General features: G+C 44.0%; 1 protein-coding gene across 1 annotated transcript; it reads left to right on the plus strand.

Moving 5' to 3' along the window:
- Positions 1–822: 822 nt before the first annotated feature.
- Positions 823–1329, plus strand: LOC101275199 (60S ribosomal protein L23a-like). The gene has a single exon (XM_033404657.2). The coding sequence runs from the start codon at positions 823–825 to the stop codon at positions 1234–1236; it is 414 nt and encodes a 137-aa protein (XP_033260548.1). The 3' UTR covers positions 1237–1329.
- Positions 1330–16642: the final 15313 nt, after the last annotated feature.

The following is a 16642-nucleotide window of genomic DNA, read 5'->3' on the forward strand; positions in this document are numbered from 1 at the left end:
AAGCAGCATCATTAAATGACTAAAAAGGAAAATCATTAACTTCAGATGCCTTTATATTATTAGTTACTTTTCTGATTACCAAAGTAACAGAGGTGAATTATAGACATTTAAGAAAATTCAGACTGTGAGGAAAGAGTTAACACAGCAGGTCTGGTTGCCTACTCCCTACCTGTCTTCAAGGACCCATGATTAACCCTTGGCCAACCGCTGGGAATGTGGGCTTAGAGTGTTCTTTTTGTTAGTGATTGATGGGTTTCTTATACACACCTGGAGCAATGGACTGTGTCATACCTGCTTGTCAGGTTGCTTTGCACAAACATCAAAATCTACGATCTGCACCTGGTTTCATTATTAAGGTCCTGAGTTTCGGTTGTCATGGTTGGTTGCATAACAGGATATACCTATGTGACCAGCTCCCCATAAAACCTTTAGACTCTGAGACTCAAACAGCTTCTATGGGCAAAGACATTTCACACGTGTTCATAGTCAACAGTAAGAGAAAGAGTACTCCTGTGTGACCTCCGAGAAGGAAGGACATCGGAAGCCTGTTTTGAACCTCTCTGGATGCCATTAATGCATGTCTTTCTCCTGCTGCTTTTACTCTGTACCTTTGTTATCATAAATCCCAGTGAGTATATAACCTGCTATTGGGTCTCGTGGATCCTTCTGATGAATCACTGGAGGAAACACAAATATATCTATGTATATATTTATGTATATATTTAAAAATAACTATGTATATAGATATATTTAAAACCCAAATTCATCCACCTAGATATAGCCATCTGGCTAACTTTAAAAACAGGTTTTGACTGCACGAAGATGGCACGTAAGGCGAAGAAGGAAGCCCCTGTCCCTCCCAAAGCTGAAGCCAGAGCAAAAGCTTTGAAGGCCAAGAAAGCAGTGTTGAAAGGCATCCACAGCCACGAAAAAAAGATCCCGATGCCACCTACCTTCCGATGGCCCAAAACACCGAGGCTCAGGAGGCAGCCCAAATATCCTCGGAAGGGCGCCCCTAGGAGAAACAAGCTTGACCACTACGCCATCGTCAAGTTCCCCCTGACCACTGAGTCAGCCATGAAGAAAATAGAAGACAGCAACACACTGGTGTTCACTGTGGATGTCGAGGCCAACAAGCACCAGATTAAACAGGCTGTGAAGGAGCTCTATGACATTGACGTGGCTAAGGTCAACACCCTGATCAGGCCTGATGGAGAGAAGAAGGCATATGTTTAACTGGGTCCTGACTATGATGCTTTGGATACTGCCAACAAAATTGGGATCATCTAAACTGAGGTCAGCTGGCTAATTCTAAATACCAAAGTTTTCCCTATAAAAAAAAAAAAAAACACAGGTTTTGACCTACTAAATCACGGTGTGAAAGTCCTTCTAAATTGTCAGAAGGCAAACAAAACTGCTAACTGATGATAAGCTGTATTGTGGTGTGAAGATTAAATTTTATGGAAGCCCCATATTAAGACTTAAAAGAATAATTTTGCTGTTTTAAATAATTACCAAGATTTATTGTACTTTGCTTTTGTGACATAATAATGGCTTAGTCCATTAAATTGGAATCCAACTTTTAAGCTTGATTGGGTTCTGATGGGAAGAAACAGGACACTATAAGAAATTGCTTTATAATATCCCCCAGGAACAGGTAGTGAAAAGCTGAGACTGCCTGTACATGAGAGTTTGGAGAGACAAGGGGGGGAGGTGAGCAAGATTAACTCCCCTGCCATGTACCCATCACTCTTTAAATCCCCTTCTTTGACAACTTCCCTCAATAATCTTAATAATAATAACTAACATTTACTGAATACTTACTCTGAGCCAGACACTATTCTACACACATGTTTTGTCTTAATCTTCATAATAGCCTATTCAGTAAATATTACTATTTTCTCTTTTATACAAATGAAGAAACCAAGGCTAAATATAATTGAGTAGCTAGTTCATGAAGCTAGTACGTGAAATGGGACTGGAACTTAAACCTGAACTCAGAAAGTCACCTGCTATATACTTCGTGTCTCTTTACATTCAATATATTCAAATGAGATGTCACTGATATAAAATGGAATTCGGACTAGGTTTTGCATCAGTCAGGGTTCTCCATGGAAACAGAACCAACAGGAGATATATATATACACACACACACACACACACATATATATATAATATACACACACACATACATACAGTTGAAACGCTTGAACAATGCAGGTTTGAACTGCGTGGGTCCACTTTTACCTGATATTTTTCAATAGTAAATACTACAGTACTACACGGTCTGTGGTTGGTTGAATCCGTGGATGTGGAGGAACTATGGATACGAGGGCTGACTATATACTGGATTAAAGTGCACACTGTTGAAGGGTCAACTGTATACACACACACACACACACACACACACACACACACAGTTTTATCTTAAGGAATTGGCTCACATGATTGTGAGGACTGACAAGTCTGGAATTTATAGAGCAGGCTGGCAACCTGGAAATTCAGGGAAGAGTTGATGTTGTAGTATTGAATTCAAAATCTGCAGGTTGGAAACACAGAGTTCCTATGTTGCGGCCTTGAAGGAGAAATTATTTGGGAAACCTCAGTTTTTGCTCTTAAGGATAAGGTCCAGCCACATTCAGAGAGTAAAAAAAGGACTGATTTAAATGTTAACCACACATAAAACTAGCCATCATAGTTGTGATCTTTCGTTTTTGAAGAGGAAAGGAAGGGTGGATCCCCAAATGTGATTTATCCAAGACTAACCCCAAGATGAGCCTGCTCCCAAGTGAACAACCAGCCCCGTGTCGCAAGCCCCTCACCCTAGCCACAGCCGTGCAAGTGTGGCCTTGGCCAGAAGAGGGCACTGCCATCTACTTGTGTGACTATCTGCTTGGGAACCAATAGGGTGGAAGAGGTTTTGACACGACTTTCAATTAATTATTAATTTTGACAGCCCCTGAGTTAGCATAGTACAACCTTTGGGAGAATAAATGGCTGTGAACTTTTAGCGTCACTGTGAGACCAAAGCACCTCCCTGACATTACTCAAACCTGACATTCAATAATGCAAGAGGGTGTGGAATGCTCGTGTCCTTTGGCTTTCCTGGTGCCTTAAAACTGGCCCAGCTGGGCAGAGTCAAACCAAACAGATTTTCCAGATCAGGACAACTCAGGGTGATGCAGAGGAAACAAAGAAGTTGGGCACTTGGGGACTGAGAGGAAAAACTGGGAGGACCCCTGGGGCTCCAGGCAGGTGAGGAATCTTCTGGTACCATACAGAGGAGGACAGGCTTGGGAGGTTACTCTATGTGTCTGGGTTTGAGAGAATAATATTACAGGCCCCTCTGGCAATACCACTCTGTCTAGCAGAGCAGTTAATCTAATCTCTGGATTCTTCATTGGAAACGGAAATTCACACCAGTATAGTTGCTCTTTAGTTCTCATTAATAATTAAAAGTCTCCCTCCCCTGCTTCCATGTTAATGACAGCTTCCATTCATGCAGCTTGAGACTTTGCAGAGGGCTTTCCCACCCACAGCAAGGAATAGAGCAGGTACTGATTATTTCCAGTTTACAGTTGAGGAAACACAGAGAGTGAGTGGTTTACTCTGGCTCCCCTGTAATCCAAGCCTGGGAGGTGACCAGAGGTCTGGGGCCTGATCTTAGCCCTGTGCTCTGTCCCCTATCAATACTACATTCCTGGGCTTCCCTGGTGGCGCAGTGGTTAAGAATCCGCCTGCCAATGCATGGCACACAGGTTCGAGCCCTGGTCTGGGAAGATCCCAAATGCCGTGGAGCAACTAAGCCTGTGCGCCACAACTACTGAGCCTGTGCTCTAGAGCCCGCGAGCCACAACTACTGAAGCCCATGTGCCACAACTACTGAAACCCACACACCTAGAGCCCCTGCTCCACAACAAGAGAAGCCACCGCAATGAGAAGCCCGTGTACTGCAGCAAAGAGTAGCCCCCGCTCGCCACAACTAGAGAAAGCCCACATGCAGCAATGAAGACCCAATGCAGCCAAAAGTAAATAAATTTATTAAAAAAAAAAAACCCACTACATTCCTAACTCTTGCCACTGCTGTTTCCAAGGTCTGTTAAAAGCTGAATGTAGGGCTTCCCTGGTGGCGCAGCGGTTGAGAGTCCACCTGCCGATGCAGGGGACACGGGTTCGTGCCCTGGTCTGGGAGGATCCCACATGCCATGGAGCGGCTGGGCCCGTAAGCCATGGCCGCTGAGCCTGTGCGTCCGGAGCCTGTGCTCCGCTCGCAACGGGAGAGGCCACAACAGTGAGAGGCCCGCGTACCGCAAAAAAAAAACCCTGAATGTATGCAAACCCTGTGACTCAGCAATTCCACCTGTAGGAATGTATACAGCAGAAGTGGGTGCCCACAGGCACCAAAAGGTATGTGCAAAACTGTTCATAGCAACATAATGTGCAATAGCCCCAAATGAAAACCAACCCCAAACCCCACCAACATAGAATGGATAAATGGACTGTGGTATACTTCTATCATGAATTCCATGTGGTAATGAGAATAATGAACAGAATCTATGCAAAATGTGAATAAATTTCACAAATATACATAAAGTTCAAAACAGTCAAAATTAATATAAAGTGTTGAAAGGTTAGTGGTTATACCTCAAAGGACTAGTAAATGGGAGGGGGGGATACAGGGTCTACTGGGGTGCCAATAATGTTCTACTCCTTGACCTAGGTAGGAGTTATATGGGTGACATAGGTGTGTTCACTTTGCACAAATTCACTAAGCTGTATGTTTATAATTCATGCACTTTTCTGCATGTAAGTTACACTTCAATGAAAAGCTTTAAAATCCTGATTTGTCTAAATAAATTACTTTTGCATGAGCAACTTTAGTACTGCTCAAACGTAGCTCATCCCTGATTAAAGCAGACTTGTTTGTTGCTCTGCTCTGACAGTGACCACACCACCATTCCCCAGAGAGTTCCCAAAGGGTTGAGAGAGCAGGTCAACATCTGCCTTTGCAGTTGTGCGTGCAAGAATACATTTCAGGAGGCTGCCACATGGGAAGTTCAGCCCCTGCCTCCACTGCTACAAACATATGTTCATTCTGTGTGTCCAGAAAGTAAAAAAGAAGGAAACACGCAAGCAGGATAAGCCAAACACAGCAAACATCTCCCCCAAATGGCAAAGCTCCCCGGCCTGTCCCATTTTTAACAGCCAATGACACTAGCACTATCTTGCAGGAAAAACAAGAACTCTAACCCCAGCACCCTAAAGACGCAGATGGCACCTCTAGACAAGAGACCCAAAGCACAGGGCAGCAAACTGAAGCTGTTCAGAATTCCATGGTAGGGCCCGATGAAGTCATAAATGGAACTAGATTTCCTGTTTCCCAGAGTACAGCCTGCTTCTCATTAGCCCTTACTGCTTCTTACAGGGCCAGGGGGCTTGAAAATCTTAAAGGACAAAAGTACAACAACACGTTAGATCAAGGACTGGCTATCTCCATCCATGGGCCAAGGACATTTAGTCTAGGGCCACACACACACACACACACACACACACACACCATACTCCCTGGCTCCCTCTGCTGCTTTGGAGAGCTTCTAACACCACTTCAGCTCCTTGTATCTCCTATGTCAGTTCCCAGGGGCAAAAGAGTGAGGATCTTGAAAACCACTTTGATAGGCAGCCACTTTCAGACTTTCTCCAACTGGATTGCATTTGGAAAAGCTGGCCTTCTTTTCTTCCCTCCCAACAGTCAGAGGGACACTAGCCATACTTTTTGCACCTTTGCATGATGTGGTGGTGCTGTCAGAACTCTGGAAGCTGGGCCATAAGGTATTCTGGACCACAACAGCAGAAAAATAGGACAAGAGCAGAGGTCGGGACTGAGCCTGCTCGAGCTCCTCCAAAGCCTAAATGAGTGCTGGCCGTAGCGGAGACACCCTAGGGTATGCATAGCTGAAGCCCAACACCAGGAGTCAGGTAGATGGCACAACAACACGCACACAAATGAGTTCACTGCAGCACTGTCGTCAAAGAGAAAAATGAGAAGCAAGTGAAGCATCCAACAACAAAATGTGTTATATTATATGATCTCATTATATACAATGGATTATCATGCAGCCATGAAAAAGAATCAGGCAGCTCTATACTAACTAACACAGAAAGTGGTCTACACTTTAAAGTTAAATGGTAAAGGCAAGTTGGTGATAACTACATATAGCATGATTCCATTTATATATTTTAAAAATCCTGTATGCATACACATACAATCTCACACACGCTAGCACTGTTAAATGATCTAGAAGGATACACACTTATCGGTTACCTCTGGGGAAGGGAATGGAAGTAGGAGGTGAGGGGGAATCTTTCCACATTTGCCATTTTTTGTTTCTATAGTATTTGTTTATGCTGTACCAGTAGCTCTATAGTAATTTAAAAAGCAATCTAAAAAACCAAGGCTATGGGAATGGGGTATGGAGGAGGCACATCTGATGGGGGTGGTCAGCACAGCCAGAGGCTTTTGTGGGTCAGGACCGAGGGCTGGGAAGTAGATTCACCCAGAATTTTGGGAGAGGCTCCAAGCTCCTGGTTAGGCATAACAGATTTTTCTCCTGTTTTCCCTCTTTGGGATCATGTGCTCTTGGTTCTCTTTGGGTCACTTCCAACCCAAGGCAGCTGGAGGAGAAGAGCCCCTCTCTAGTAAGGCCCAGGGAGGATGGCTGGGGCCCATTTGGCCTGAGGCCTTCAGAGGAAACCTCCTTTTCCCCTTGGTGCACATTTCCTTGGGGTTCTTTTCCTGGGCCTTTGCCACCCCTGGACAAGATCTCCAAGGGCTGAGGAAAAGGGCCCCCAGCACTGGGCCAACCTTTAGTCAAGCCTACTGTTGTTCTCTTGGGGAGGCTTTTTAAAAAATATAAGCCTCAAATATAGACATAAACATTGAAATATAGAATAAATGCTTTGTTATGTTAGCAAATGACCGATGCTGGGTAAAATGGAAATTTTCACCCATTCTGGAATGAGTGTAAATTGGTTAAAAGCCTGTCGAAAAGCAACTGGACAATATCAAGAGTCTAAAATATTTTCAGGAACTTCCCTGGTAGCGCAGTGATTAAGAATCCACCTGCCAATGCAGGGGACACGGGTTCGAGCCCTGGTCCGGGAAGATCTGACATGCCACGGAGCAACTAAGCTCATGCGCCACAACTACTGAAGCCTGTGTGCCATAGAGCCCTCAGGCTGCAACTACTGAAGCCTGCACACCTAGAGTCCGTGCTCCACAGCAAGAGAAACCACTGCAGAGAAAGAGTAGCCCCCGGTACCCACAACTAGAGAAAGCCCGTGCACAGCAACAAAGACCCAGTGCAGCCAAAAAATAAATAAATAAAATAAAATATTTGCATACTATTTTATCCAGTAATAAAACTGGAAATTTCTCCTAATGAAATACATAATGCCTCAAATAGGAAAACTTATGTGAAGATTGCTCTCATTGTTTCCTTTTATTATAGCTAAAAATTGGAAACAAACTAAATGTTCAACAAACAGCAGGTGACTGGTTAAATATGTGTGCTCGGGACTTCCCTGGCGGTCCAGTGGTAAAGAATTTGGCTTCCAACGCAGGGGATATGGGTTCGATCCGTGGTCGGGGAACTAAGATCCCACATGCCGCGGGGTAACTAAGCGTGCGCGCCACAACTACTGAGCTTACGCGCCTCAACTAGAGCCCGTGTGCTGCAAACTACAGAGCCCGCGAGCTCTGGAACCTGCGTGCCACAACTAGAGAAGAGAAAGCCCGCACGCCAAAACTAGAGAGAAGCTCGTGTGCTGAAATGAAAGATCCTGAATGCCACAACGAAGATCCCGCGTGCCGCAACAAAGACCCGACACAAATAAATAAATAAATACATACATACATTGGATTATGTTTTTTTTTTAAAAAAAAATATGTGTGCTCCATGGAACATTGCACAAAAATTAAAATTATAAAGAAAATTTGTAATAATAAGTTCAAACGTACTAGTGATGGCCTTATAGCGCTTTTTTTATACAAAAGTACTTTTGTACTCATATAAAAGCTCATTTCATAAGAAAGAATAAACATGTTCAGGCCTCATCCCAGTCTAATTAAATCAGAAGCTCAGAAAGCGGGGCCTAGATATCAGAATTTTTTTATGTTTCCCCAGATGACTCTAATTGAAGCCAACGGTGACAGAGAACCATTGGCTTTAGATCAAAGTGAGACAGCCCACTTCAGTTGTGGCCCAGTCCAGCTCAACTGGATGGAGTTCTACATGGGGTACTGAATGGCCTATGTTCCCCTGGCCTTGTCTCCAAATATAATGACTAGTGGGTTGGGTGGTGGCCCCCCCCAGTAGGAGGCTAATCATAAATTTGAGATTAGGGCCAGATAGCTTTACACTTTATCACAACCAGCAGGCCGGCAGACTCATTAGGAAGTAGATAGTTCAGATAATCTCAGTAAGATGCATGAGGTCAGAACGGGGTGAGAGGCATGGCAGAGGCAGATCCTCCACAGCTAGGCACCTGAGCTAAAGAGTTGGAACCAAATCCCGTAATGTATGTCATCTGTCGAGGGGGGGATGCAGCCCTACAGAGCCCCTGGCTGCCTGCCTGCTGGTGTCAACCTCCACAGTCTTGCTAGCAGGGATAAAAGCAGAAAGCTTTAGAAGATTTGCCACTAGGAGATTCTGGTTTCTACAGGGCTCTTTAGAAGAAGCTGTGACAGCAAATTTGCTGTTGGGCCAAAGGAAACAAATGAAAATGGAATAGGAGAGAGAAAACTCAGGAAAGGTAGACAGCAAAAGGGAACCATCAGCAGAATATAATGACCCCTTTATGGCATCCAGGCTCCCTGTTGCCTGTAATTCCACTATGAGATTAATTCCACTTGGGTTATTAAGAATTGCCCCTTCATAGCTGTCCTCTTTGAAAATGTGGACTCCTAAAAGGAACGACACTTTGATTCAGCAACAATTTAATGGAATTAGCTCATGATTTACTCAGCCAATTTGAATGCCTACTCTGGGCTTGGTACTGCACTGGGAACTGGGATACAGTGGAAGGAAGACCTCGTTAAAGTGACTAAGAAGACTCCATTTATTTTATTTATTTATTATTATTTTTGGCTGCGTTTGGTCTTCGTTGTTGCTGTGCACAGGCTTTCTCTAGTTGTGGTAAGCGGGGGCTACTCCTCGTTGCAGTGCGCGGGCTGTAGGCACGTGGGCTTCAGTAGTTGCGGCACGTGGACTCAATAGTTGTGGCTCGTGGGCTCTAGAGCGCAGGCTCGGTAGTCGTGGCTCACAGGCTTAGTTGCTCCGTGGTGTGTGGGATCTTCCTGGACCAGGGCTCGAACCTGTGTCCCCTGCCTTGGCAGGTGGATTCTTAACAACTGCGCTACCAGGGAAGTCCCAGAAGACTTCATTTAATTCAGAAGTATCTACTGAACATGTCTTGTCACCGGACAGGGAGCTGGTGCTGAGACAGGAGGAAAACAACACTGTTACCTCCCTCAAGGAGCTTCTAACCTTGCTTGGTTAGATATTCTTTGGAGCTGCGTCAAAAGTCCAGTAGGAATGAGGAGTGTAGACTAGTGCAGGAACCGAATCAGCATCTAGCCTGTAGGAGGAGCAGACTCATTGGCACCAGAGATTGCAAAAGACTGGAAGAGGAACTGGAAATCAAATCTGGGATTGCCAAGGAAGAGCAGCACAACAAAATCTAAGTCCAGGCACTGAGGTGGCATGAGCCTTGGAGCGGGAGAGCCCAGAGTAGAGCACAAGATGAAGATGGGGGTTCAAAACCAGGGCAGCTAATTGATGTCTTCAGACTAAGCAAAATACTGGAACAGTGGTTGCCTAAGGTGGGTGGGGGGGACTGATTGGGAAGAAACATGATGGGACTTTCTGAGAAGATACAGAGATGAATGTCCCATATCTTGAAAGAAGTGTGGGTTATGTGGGTACAGCTATTTGTCAAAAGCCGTTGAACTGTATACTTAGGATTTGTGCATTTCAATGTATGTAAATTTTACCTAAAAAAACAGTAAACAAATCGAACCTTGGTTAGGTTTACTTTTAGTAGTGCTAGGAATTAGCAATTCTGAAACTACAAGCTGTATATTCTTGGGCACGAGGTAAGTGGGAGTCTGATTTCCAATTGTTGGGGAGAGAAATTACAGATACAGAAAAGGTGTTTTTTGCATTGGAATTGGAGTTATCCATATAACTATATATGACTAATATAGCTCTATATATGCCTCCAATATATTTCTAATACATTATTAGAAATAATAATCTATTTATAGATAGAAAATAATCTATTTCTGTGTGTTTATGTAGGTAATATAATCTAATTCTGTCTGCTAAAAGGGACTAGAAGCAATGACACAGTGGGAATGAGCATATTTAACTCCCAGACCTTGGTTTCTAAATACCATTCCCCACTGAAGGAACCAGGGATCCTTGAGAAATGGCTTGTTCCAGGGTTGGGGGCAGGAAAAGTACAGGATGAGCCTGGAACATCTTGTTGAGCCAAAAAGTAAAGAAATACTCAAAGAATCATGTTGAAAGGACTCAGAAGCTAGCTTGATGGGGCTCCCACTGGCCCAATCTGGGACAATCTTGCATCAAAATAAATAATATTTGTAATGGATTATACCCCACTAAATAAAAGAAGAATCCATATTGATATAAATAAATAAATGAACAAATAAATAAATGGAGGTAAAGGGAAACCTCTTCACTACAGTAGAACACCAAAATAACAGAGGTAGAAAACTGATAGGGAAAAGTTTGACAGAAAATTGGATAATTACTGGACTTCCCTTGTGGCGCAGTGGTTAAGAATCCGCCTGTCAATGCAGGGAACACAGGTTCAATCCCTGGTCTGGGAAGATCCCACATGCTGTGGAGCAACTAAGCCCATACGCCACAACTACTGAAGCCCACGCGCCTAGAGCCCATGCTCCGCAACAAGAGAAGCCACCTCAATGAGAAGCCCGTGCACTGCAACGAAGAGTAGCCCCCGCTCACTGCAACTAGAGAAAGCCCGTGCGCAGCAATGAAGACCCAACACAGCCAAAAAAATTTAAAAAAAAAGAATGAGTCTCAAAAAAAAAAAAAAGGACAATTACAGAGTTGCAAAGTATGCCCCCCAATTACTTATTGACTACAAAGGAAAAAATAACAACTTCACAGTTATTATTAAGGCAGAAAGCACTTAATCAAGTAATCAAACCTAACAACGCTATATTGATATAAACCAATATCCAATACCATGTGCCTTGGATTGGGAAACTTGGAGAAGGACACACCAACAATTCTGTGATATTCCTGCCAAAAATGCATAACCTGAATCTAATCATGGAAACATGAAACAAACTCACATTGAAAGACATTCTACAAAATAACTGGCCTGTACTCTTTTAAAATGTTAGGGTCAAGAAACATAAAGAAAAGCTGAAGGAATGTTCCAGAATAAAGGAAAATAAATAGATCTGACAACTAAATGTTGTGTGTGATCTTGGATTTGGTCCTGGACTTGGAGAGAAAAAAAAAAAGTAAGGACATTTTGGGAACAGTTGATGAAATAGATAGTAGTATTGGATTAATGCTTAATTCCCTGATTGTGTTAACTGAACTGTGGTAAGAAAATGTCTTCCTGGAAAATGCACACTGCAGTATTTAGCAGTAAAGGGGCCCACATCTCCAACTCACTTTTAAAAGGGAGGGAGGGGGGGCTTCCCTGGTGGCGCAGTGGTTGAGAGTCCGCCTGCCGATGCAGGGGACGCGGGTTCGTGCCCCGGTCCAGGAAGATCCCACATGCCGCGGAGCAGCTGGGCCCGTGAGCCATGGCCGCTGAGCCTGCGCGTCCGGAGCCTGTGCTCCGCAACGGGAGAGGCCACAACAGTGAGAGGCCCACGTACCGCAAAAAAAAAAAAAAAAAAAAAAAAAAAAAAGGGAGGGAGGGGGCTTCCCTGGTGGCGCAGTGGTTGACAGTCCGCCTGCCGATGCAGGGGACGCGGGTTCGTGCCCCGGCCCAGGAGGATCCCACATGCCGCGGAGCCGCTGGGCCCGTGAGCCATGGCCACTGAGCCTGCGCGTCCGGAGCCTGTGCTCCGCAGCGGGAGAGGCCACAACAGTGAGAGGCCCATGTACAGCAAAAAAAAAAAAAAAAGGGAGGGAGGGAAGGAAGGAAGGGGTGGGAGGAGAGAGAGTGTGCACCCAAGTGCAAATAAGGCAAGAATGCAAATAAATGGATCAAAGATTGTAGGAGCTCCTTGTACTGTTCTTGTAATTTTTCTGTAAAATTGAAATTGTATCAAAACAAAAATTCCTCTTTAGCAAGTGGTGCTGGGAAACTTGGACAGCCACATGTAAATCAATGAAGTTAGAACACACACTCACAGCATACACAAAAATAAACTCAAAGTGGCTTAAAGACTTAAATATAAGACAAGATGCCATAAAACACCTAGAAGAGAACATAGGCAAAACATTCCCTGACATAAATCATACCAATGTTTTCTTAGGTGAGTCTCCCAAGGCAATAGAAATAAAAGCAAAAAATAAACAAATGGGACCTCTTTAAGCTTATAAGCTTTTATACAGCAAAGGAAAGCATAAACAAAATGAAAAGACAACCTATGGAATGGGTTGCAAATGATGCGACCAATAAGGGCCTAATTTCCAAAATATACAAACAGCTCATAAATTCAATAACAAAACAAAAAAAACAACCCAATCAAAGAATGAGCAGAAGACCTAAATAGGCATTTCTCCAAAGAAAACATACAGATGGCAAATAGGCACATGAAAAGATGCTCATCATCGCTAATTACTAGAGAAATGCAAATCAAAACTACAATGAGGTAGTGACTACCTCACACAGGTCAAACTGGCCATCATTAAAAAGTCTACAAATAATCAATGTTGGAGAGGGTGTAGAGAAAAGGGAACCTTCTTACACTGTTGGTGGGAATGTAAATTGGTGCAGCCACTATGGAGAACAGTATGGAGGTTCCTCAAAAAACTAAAAAATAGAGTTGCCAAATGATCTAGCAATCCCACTCCTGGGCATATAGACAGACAAAATATAATTTGAAAAGATGCATGTGCCACTGTGTTCATAGCAGCACTATTTACAATAGCCAAGACATGGCAACAAACTAAATGTCCACTGACAGATGAATGGATAAAGAAGATGTGAGATATATATATATATATATATATATATATATATATATATATACACACAGTGGAATATTACTCAGCCATTAAAAAGAATGAAATAATGTCATTTGCAGCAACATGGATGGACCTAGAGATTATCATACTAAGCAAAGTAAGTCAGACAAAGACAAATACCATATGATATCACGTATATGTGGAATCTAAAATACAACAGAAATGAACATATCTATAAAACAGAAACAGACTCACAGACACAGAGAACAGACTTGTGGTTGCCAAGGGGTGGGGGAGGGGAAGGGAAGGATTGGGAGTCTGGGATTAGCAGATGCAAACTGTTATATATAAGATGGATAAACAACAAGGTCCTACTGTATAGCACAGGGAACTAGATTCTATATCCTGTGATAAACCATAATGGAAAAGAATATATATATGTATAACTGAGTCACTCTGCTGTACAGAAGAAATTAACACAACATTGTAAATCAACACTATATTTCAATGAAATTTTAAAAATAAATTAAAAAAATAAAAAGATCCTCCCCAAAATGAAAGAAAGCAAACAAATCTACGGGTGTGGTCAGGAACCAGGCAACACTCTGGCACTAGCAGCCAAGAGGCCTGTGGCCGCTGTGCCTGCGCATCCGGAGCCTGTGCTCCGCAACGGGAGAGGCCACAGCAGTGAGAGGCACGCGTACCGCAAAAAAAAAAAAAAAAAAAAAAAAAATGGATCTCACTACAGAAGTTCTTCCTAACTCTTAACTGGTGCCGGGGAAAGGCCAAGAGTGGCTGCAGTGTTGGGGAGTGGGACACACCGGAATTCACCTTCCCTTTCCCTCTGCCTGCCTGTGGGGAGTGTTTCTGACTCGCGTCCTGGCTCAGGCAGGGCTCTGGTGGCCTAGGCAGCACCTGGCCGACGTTAGAGGGGGCGCTGCCCCAGGAAGGCCTACAACACACAGCTCGTTAGAGCGAGGCTGAGTCGTGGGGTATGGAGGCTGTTGGGTCCCATTCTTGCAACATAACAAGCAAACAGAGTACTGGCAGAGAAAATCCAGACTGTGGAGTCTGTAAAACTTTTTCAAGGCCAGTTCACGAAGGCATTCACCAGGTCTGTGAGAGTGAAATAAAAGGTTAGCAGAGCCGGTCAGAACTGCACAAGGTTAGGTTAGCCCGGGGCTGACTTGAAAGAAGAGGCCTCTGGAAAGGCAAATACCTTTCGGGGTCTGAAGTCTCCAGCAGAGGGAGGGCATGCAGCCTTACTTATAAAAAGAGCTAAAGGGACTTCCCTGGTGGCGCAGTGGTTAAGAATCCGCCTGCCAATGCAGGGGACATGGGTTCGAGCCCTGGTCCAGGAAGATACCACATGCCACGGAGCAACTAAGCCCGTGTGCCACAACTACTGAGCCTGTGCTCTAGAGCCTGTGAGCCACAACTACTGAAGCCCACGCACAACAAGAGAAGCCACCACAATGAGAAGCCCGCACACGGCAACGAAAAGTAGCCCCCAATCGCCGCAACTAGAGAAAGCCCACACACAGCAACGAAGACCCAACTCACACAAAAGTAAATAAATAAATTTATAAAAAGATTTAAAAAATAAATAAAAAGGGCTAAGGATTGAGAAGCGACCTCTCTCAGGGCGACTGGGTAAATCTCTTACAAGCCTCTGGGCTCCAGCTTTAACTACTCTTGGTCTTGAACTCCTACCAGGACAGAGTTTACCAAAGCAGGATGTAGCCCTTCGTACCCTGAATACCAGGCAGAGAGGAGTGCTTTGAAACTGAGATCTGTTTCCAGGGCATAATTGGTTCAGATCTCTGAAACTGGAAGATGAAAATACGGTACACCTGAGAAGCAGGTTTGCTGGAACCTGAAGGTTCACGTAGAATAATTGAGACAGACCTAACTTGTTTTCTTCCTAGCTTAAAACCATTTCTTTCAGGCAATGATCTGAAGGGGAACACCTGGCCCTGAGACCAAACTAAGCGTTCATCCTTACAAGGAAATGTTTCCGATTGATCAAATGGTAGGAGTCCATGCAAGCCGAGAATGCGGAGGCTAACACACTGGTGTGATGGCCACACCCATCTCTGGTATGGACACCACCTCCCCAACAGGACATCTTGAACCTGGCATTGAATATGCTCTGAGAAACATGAAACATGTTTGTTTTCACTCTCATGATCAAAGGGTGAGAGATGCTTTCTGCCTTCTTTTTTTTGGCCATGGCATGCAACTTGCGGGATCTTAGTTTCCCGAGCAGGAATTGAACCCGGGCCCTTGGCAATGAAAGTGCCAAGTCCTAACCACTGGACCACCAGGGAATTCCCACTTTCTGCCTTCTTGCCTTTGGTTAGTTTTCTCCCATTTCCCAAGCTTGGCTGAGGAAAAGAAAAGGTAGGAGAAACCTCGAAAGAGAAGAAACTTCCTCCTGTCCTCTCACAAATTTCTGTTCTGCTCCTGTGGCTGCGGAGCCAGGGCCTGGAATGGGTAGTCTGCTCACTCACATTCTGGTCATTTTCTTTCTAAAGTAGGATGACTAGCACCTCCACTTGTGTTGAACGTTTCTGTCCAGGGCCTGTGTATAGTCCTGCAGATGTGTCACTGGCAGCAAGGAGGTGCCAGGTTTGGCTGTGTGTGGTGAGATGCAAGTCCCTCTTGCCTCTGGGAAAACAAGTCAAAGGCATGCCTTACTCAGGGTAGGCAGACCCCCTCTAAACCCAGTATTATGGGATGCAGAAGAGATGAGAACTAACATTTGTTGGGGGCCAGCTAAGTGTGCTGGACACTTTAGTTATATTCTCACTTAACCTCGCAACAACTCTGAGGCAGACGGCATTATACCCATCTTACAGATGAGGAAACTGCAGCTGTGTCTTTGATAAGGTACTAGATGCAGGACCTTAGGTAACCAGCAGAGTTAGGACTTGAACCCAGGTGGTACACGCAGAGGCCTGTGTGCTTTCCAAGGGGCTGTGCACGCTGTGCTCGCCTTTTCCACTGGCTTGACCTCCAGCCATTTGGTCATCTCTGGTCACCCAGAGCATCTTCAATCTTCCAGGAGTTTTTGCATATTGTTGGGAATGATGGAGAGGTCACTAGTGATTTGAATTTGATTTGAATTTCACCTTCTAGCTATATTTGATTTGAATTTTATATTTTAAATATACCTGGATTTCATTTTTTAACATACATTTAAAACTATAATTAAAAACACAAACATGCAGCTGTGTTAGCTATCAAATCATAACAATGGAAAACACTGGCACATAAACTTTTTTTTTAATATCTTTATTGGAGTATAATTGCTTTACAATATTGTGTTAGTTTCTGTTGTACAACAAAGTGAATCTGCTATATGTATACATATATCCTCATATCTCCTCCCTCTTGCGTCTCCCTCCCACTCTCCCTATCCCACCCCTCTAGGT

This window comes from Orcinus orca, chromosome 2 (assembly GCF_937001465.1).
Source record: "Orcinus orca chromosome 2, mOrcOrc1.1, whole genome shotgun sequence".
NCBI classification, from domain to species: domain Eukaryota; kingdom Metazoa; phylum Chordata; class Mammalia; order Artiodactyla; family Delphinidae; genus Orcinus; species Orcinus orca.